Source organism: Topomyia yanbarensis, chromosome 1 (genome assembly GCF_030247195.1).
Source record: "Topomyia yanbarensis strain Yona2022 chromosome 1, ASM3024719v1, whole genome shotgun sequence".
In the NCBI taxonomy this organism is placed as follows: domain Eukaryota; kingdom Metazoa; phylum Arthropoda; class Insecta; order Diptera; family Culicidae; genus Topomyia; species Topomyia yanbarensis.
In genome coordinates this window covers 57,208,914-57,215,226 of record NC_080670.1, presented here as the reverse complement: position 1 = coordinate 57,215,226, position 6,313 = coordinate 57,208,914, and the positions used below count along the sequence as shown (strand labels likewise).

At 38.2% G+C, this 6,313-nt stretch overlaps 1 protein-coding gene across 1 annotated transcript; it reads right to left on the bottom strand.

Moving 5' to 3' along the window:
- Positions 1-351: 351 nt before the first annotated feature.
- Positions 352-1,913, bottom strand: LOC131677687 (ferrochelatase, mitochondrial). Its single transcript, XM_058957653.1, has 3 exons — positions 1,711-1,913; positions 1,450-1,618; positions 352-1,389 (listed from the first exon to the last, which is right to left on the bottom strand). The coding sequence occupies exons 1-3, from the start codon at positions 1,754-1,756 to the stop codon at positions 429-431; spliced, it is 1,176 nt and encodes a 391-aa protein (XP_058813636.1). The 5' UTR covers positions 1,757-1,913; the 3' UTR covers positions 352-428.
- Positions 1,914-6,313: the final 4,400 nt, after the last annotated feature.

The window sequence follows — 6,313 nt, the reverse complement described above, 5'->3', positions numbered from 1 at the left end:
ATGCTCTCGGTTTCCACCACGTTTAATTACATACTTGGTTGGTGTTGCTTGCATGCTAGATACTATTCATCTCCTCTCAATACTGTGATTTGGATTGTTTTTTTCGACGATGGAATTAAAGATTCTCTCTCTCAAAACACTCGGACACCCCAGGAATGCAGTTCGCTCTGTTTTCATTTGGTTTTACCGCTCACCATGTCGGTCGGTACATGCACGATTGGGATGACTTTGAGAGTGTGTTTCGCAAAGGACCTATTGAATTCACATTAGAATATTGAAATCAAACCTGATGTGGTACCAACGAAATATAACAAGGGGATTTTCGGATTTTTCAACGAGAAGCAAATGAAGTATTTTCTACACAAATTTATCACACTCTCGATTGAACCATGTCCACCCCAACGAAAGCTATAACCTTAGAATTATCTCTAGTTACACATTTGTCGAAACCACTCCTTGCTAGTTGAACACTTTGCATTCACACAAGCAGGGCATCGCAGGAGAAACTTAGGATTCACACTGTAACCGTTTTGTAAATGACTGTGCACGACATCAGTCAAGGCATCGATAAACAGCGGATGATCATTTGGGGCGGCCGCGCGGCCTATCTTCTCCGCTCCGACCTCGTGAGCCAACTCGGTGCAATACTCAATATCCAATTCATGTAACGTTTCGATATGCTCGTTGACGAAAGCAATCGGAATCAGGATAAAATTTTTCTTACCTTGTTTTACGTACCCCTTGATGGCATCCTCAGTAAACGGTTCCAACCAGGGCAGAGGCCCAACCTTCGATTGCCATACTAAACAGTATGGGTTGCAGTATTTTAGCTCATCCATAACATTTTGGACAGAAGCACCTATTTCCGAAGGGTAGGAATCGCCTCGATTGACTGCCTTCAGTGGTAGTGAATGGGCAGAGAAAAGCAAAATGACATCCTTACGTTTTTCTTCCGGGAATTTATCAAGTTCCTTCCGGATGTTATCGGCAAACGTCTTTGCTAGCAATGGATGCGTGCCCCAGCGGTCGATAATACTCCACTTCGTATTGGTGAGAGCGTTTTTGTTATTTTTATAATGCGAAAAGATTGCATTGAAGCTGGATCCTGAAGTGGCACAGCTGTACTGAGGATACTGCGAAAAAAGGACCACTCGTTCGGGTTTATCCTTTTCAACTTGCTGCAGAGCGTCCTCCGTTAGCGGCGTTACATAACGAAAGGCTACGTAATGTTTATGAGGTGCCGTTTCTGGAGATACTAGATCCAACTGCTGGCACAACAGTTGTCCCTGTAGGTTGGTCCACTTAAGAATGGGCGATCCACCGCCGATTTCCGAGTATTTTTTCTGTACCTCCGGAGTGCGACGCTTGGCGATCCAGGGGCCCAACTTGCTGCCCAATGTGAAGAAAGAGTATTAAATTTCATGAAGCTGGAACCTTACATTCCATTACCTTTGAACAGGCAATTGGATCATGTCTCTATCGGTCATAATCCTGTGCAAATAGTCGTGAACCTGATCGGTATTCTGAGGGCCTCCCATATTGAGCATGACGATTGCTGTACGAGGTTTCGAGTAGGCCACCGTTTGCGTACCGAAACATCGCAGATGAGACGACGTGGCTAAAAGTGGAGATTGAGATAATAAATTTTAAATGATACTCGAGCACGTCTTTAGAGCCTTCACTATCTTAGTACCTGAGTAGATTACTCACCTAATCCCGAGAAAACCGGTCTTGATACAAATGTATGACGCAGCATTCTGACTGTACACAAAAGTAGTTCTTCAAATATGTAGTGGCCCAATGAAATCCCTAAAGCTAAGTTTTATAGAGGGAATGTACGAGACCAAACACCATTAGTCGTATTCAGTTAATTGCGTAGACTACGATATGCAATTGAACACAACACAACTAACATATACATCAAGAGCGGCCTGACAAACCGGAATGATTTGACGTTATATGTATGTACAGTTAGAGAGAGTCCGAGAGAGCGTTGAGCACTTCAGATGAAAGTAAATAACGAAAACTTACACGGAAACGAAAAACTACCTAAAATTGAGTTCCTTTGACTCAATCTCGTGGTATCGTGGGGGAACTTAAAATTAAGTAAACCGTGTTGAAGGTAGTTTCCATTTAACCACGGCAAAAATTACAACTCATTGATAGGTTTTTTATACTCCAATTTAAGTTGAATTTACCTAATTTTGAGTTCACCCCAAACAACTCAAAAGTACCTTCCTCCACGGAAGACCTCGACTGAGTCGAATCTCTCGTTTTGTTTTTGACAACACTAATAAGTGCGAAAGAGACGCACAACTCAAAAGTAAGTTAAAAGAACTTATTCTGCAGGTTGTTTTATTTAACCGTGTACTGATATGCTCTCATGTAGATTGCACACAACTTATTGTATACGAGTGGACAAAGGAAATAAAGCTCGACGACTTTTATTTAAAGGGTTACCGTTGAGGTCTTTTAAAATATATTTCTGAACTCGATGAAATTTCTAAAATTTAGTGTTTTACCGGGTTATTTTTAAAGTATGGTAATGAGCCTATTTTGCAACCATTAGGGAGAGGGCGGCCGCGCTATTTTTTGAACAACTTTTAAATGAAGCTATTTTACCTATTGGCGATTTGCGGCAAAGCCAAAATTAGTCATGCGACACCTATGATTCAGCTCATGAACTGGCAAAGTGATACAGTTTGCTTTTTTTTCACCCGTAAGTGAGTCGTAGCTTACAACAAAATCTTCATTATCTTCTCGGAAAAAGCTTACCACTGCCAAAATATGAATGAAACGAGTAAGAAATTTAGTTTTATTTGCAATTATTCTGAAATTACAGCCATTTGCAACTATTACACTCATACATTTCTTCGAAATGTAATCGGGGTATTATTGTGGTTATAAAAAATCGTTTCATAAATAAAGTTCCAACTCGAAACCGAGACCAAATCAGTACCAATGTCAAACTCCTTCATATTTTGAACTACGTAGGAGATTCAGTGAAGACTATCGGAGAGAAGGATCGGCTGTGCATGATACAAAGATGTCACTTTCCTATTAGCCGGATATATTCTTTCCTCGCCTGATCTGGAGAGTTTCATGAATTTTCACCATCTCATGAAGGTTTAGCCACAGATAACAGACGTTTAGGCTCGATTTGAATCGTGTGTAAATACCCGCTACTGAAATTCCGAATAAATCAGATGTCTGAAACATGTTTGGCAAACGTTTGCAGATGGCGCAGTGATCACTACAATGCAGTTAGAGTGCAGCTGTCAAACACGTGTAGCAAACAGTTGCGCAGATGGCAATAGTGAAACACGGATTTTCAACGTATATCAATTTGAAAGTTTACACAGGTTTTTGAAGAAATTTTGTTCTAGCCTAAACGTCTGTTATCTGTGGTTTAGCTTAACTTAGGACGAACGGGAAATGCCGTTGCGGCGGCTACGGTGCTCAACAAATTACATTTCGAAACAGCGCGCATGTAGCTCTGCGAATAATATTAGAAACCACTATGTTTTACACTCTTTTCGCAAGATATTTACTCATCACCTTATAAAATGATGGTTTTCCTTCATTTTCATAAACAATTATCAACAAATTGATCGGTAATTTGGTGTTTAAAAGTCATTTTTTACCATTGTTTACAGAAAATATATGCACTATGACAGAACAGAATCAAATCAGTAACACTTTCCTTCCAGCGCTATCTGCGAGCGGTTTCAACGTAGAATTGCCAATTACCAAATACAAATATGTATTTGTATTTGCTATTCACTTCCGGTGAAAATTTCAACGTGTCGACGTGTTGGTTTTCACCGAGTGCTAGATAATTCGCTTTTTTCACCTTGATTGGGCGAATTACTCGTGCTGTGGTGGACCAATTTTGTGGCGCTGCGAGTTTATCGTCGGTTAGTCACAAAAAGTAAAGTCCATTGGACTATAAACGAAAATTAACTGGCAATATAGCTTTATATGCTGTGCCATTTTGGGCTTTGTTTCACAAACAAGCCCAACAGAAGCGAAGAAGAAGAAGAAGAAGTATTTGCTATTACCTTTCTCGAAATAAAATATCAGTGTATACAGTTACTAAGTTATTTGAATAAAAGAGTTTTGCTAATAAAGACCCTAACCTTTGATTTTAAATTTGTTGTAAAATGAAAAATATGACAGCTACAGCTTACATGTCTTCAGCAAACTTTCACTGAAGGTCGTATGGTTCTAGCTAGAATGATTAAAAAGTGTTTTTTGTATCTTGGTAAAATGAGAACCACCCTAATTATTGTTTTAACAAAAAGAAGGGACTCACAAACAACGAAAACTTTTCCAAAGACGTGATAAGGCTAAGTAGTTTAGTTTTATTAAAATCTCAAAATTCTCGCTAAATTTGCATTCTCACCTTGGTGAATTTTGGGCTGACAAAACGGGGACATTGATAAAATCTGGACATATAATTTTTTTCTTTTTTATTAATAAACCGAAGCTCTTATTCTTTTATAGTCCCTAGACATGAGCTGCCAAATGATTTTGTTGAAAATCTATATCCTCAATATAAAAAATCTGTATTTGTCTGTAATCAATGAAAAAAAAGTTTTGATAATTGAAGCGCATTTAAAAGTTTGAAGTATTGTCTACTAGAGATGGGCCATTCGTTCGCGAACGGTTCAAGTGAACTGGTTCTTCGAAGTGAATGAGCGAACGGAAGTTCTTTTTAAAAGAACGGTAGTTCTCAATTCTCTTCAAAGCGAATGAACTGAACCTGACCCAAAGCCGTTTGGCGAATTTCTCGGACCGATTTTTAAGCGAACGAATGAAAATGAACCGACTTGCCGTCCCACAAACCGCTCTCTGTGCTCTCCCAGAATGGAACTGGCGAAGAACGACTCATCACATTCTCTATTTCTCTAGTTATACATCATGAAGAAATCGCTACCCTTGAACTTGTTAAGCATACAGGGGTAAAATAGGGGGTATAATAGTCTCCAAGAATCGAATGTTTTGAGAGACATTCGCTAGATACAAGTAAAATATCAGCTGAACGGAAGAACGGTTCATCTGAACTAGTTCTTTTTACAGAACTGTTCAGTCGGGAATGGTTCTTCGAAGTGAACTGTTTCGCCCATCTCTATTGTCTACTATAAAGTCAAACATTAAAAAAGGTGCATAAAATGAGTATTTTTAAATAATCTATACATTTCCCGGCTCAATAGATTTAATTTGTTTTAAATATAAAAAGTGTTATGGTTCATTTGATAATAATTTATTTAAGAAATGGCCACTGTTAATGAACAGGGCTGCAGGAAGGGTCCTCTAATGACGTTGTCAATGGAAATTGCAAAAAAAAATCTGTATAAATCTGTATTGTGTATGGAAAATCTATATTAAATCTGTATTATGTATCCGGTCTATATCTGCGATTATAAATCTGTATAATACAAATAAATCTATATAAATGGCAGCTCTGACATAGCCTCATAACCCTTTATGATTATTCTATATAAATTTGCACATTGCAAAATTAAAATTAAAATAAAAATTTTATTTTTCCATATTTCTGATTTCTAGGATAAGAAAAATATGCTAAAGAAATGATTTACTAGAAATTAACTTAGTTCGTCTGCTAGAGCCCATCAAATGAATTTTCATACAACGCTGACAAAATCGGGTCAAAAAGTTGACATAATCGGGATAGATAAGGTAGGTAGATAATTAGGTCTTCACTGTAATGCTTATTTAGCCCCCGATTTTGTCTGCCCCGAATTTTCTCTACCCCGATTTTGTCAACCTCATATGAATATCCGTCTGATGGTCACCAGAGCTTAAAAAAATTGACATCGCTGCATGAACTTGAAAGAAAACGAAATTCAATTCAAGCCCGCTGCGATGAATGAAATTTTTGGTTCGTTTCCATCGTCATTCGTTCGCCCGACGCAGCGCTTTCAGGTACGGACATGTTCGGTTTCAGAAGCAAAGTGAATTTTATTTCTATGCTGGCTCTGAGAGGGATTATCGATCAAAAGTGCACCAGATATATATTACGCAGTTCACTTATGCTCGAAAATGTAGAAGATGCTAAATTCTGCTTTCAAACTGTCGGCATAATAACAAATGAATGCTTTGGTTGGTGAATGAATTTATATTTCCTCTGCACTCAAGCATTCGATTCTGCATGAAATTTCAGTCAGTTGAAAATTGAATGAATGACAGAGGCGTTGAATCTGAATGTCGGTTTCGGTAAATTCAAGCAGAAATAGGTAAATGATTTTGAAATTTCGTAACACTGATGGTCACTAACAGACGAATCAAC

What these genes read in the sequence shown, in the direction of transcription:
- LOC131677687 (XM_058957653.1), bottom strand. Translation starts at nt 1,756, where the DNA reads ATGCTGCGTCATACATTTGTATCAAGACCGGTTTTCTCGGGATTAG. An exon ending in ACCGGTTTTCTCGGGATTAG is followed by an intron (nt 1,619 to 1,710) that starts GTGAGTAATCTA and finishes CTCCACTTTTAG; the next exon opens with CCACGTCGTCTCATCTGCGA. An exon ending in ATCCAATTGCCTGTTCAAAG is followed by an intron (nt 1,390 to 1,449) that starts GTAATGGAATGT and finishes CACATTGGGCAG; the next exon opens with CAAGTTGGGCCCCTGGATCG.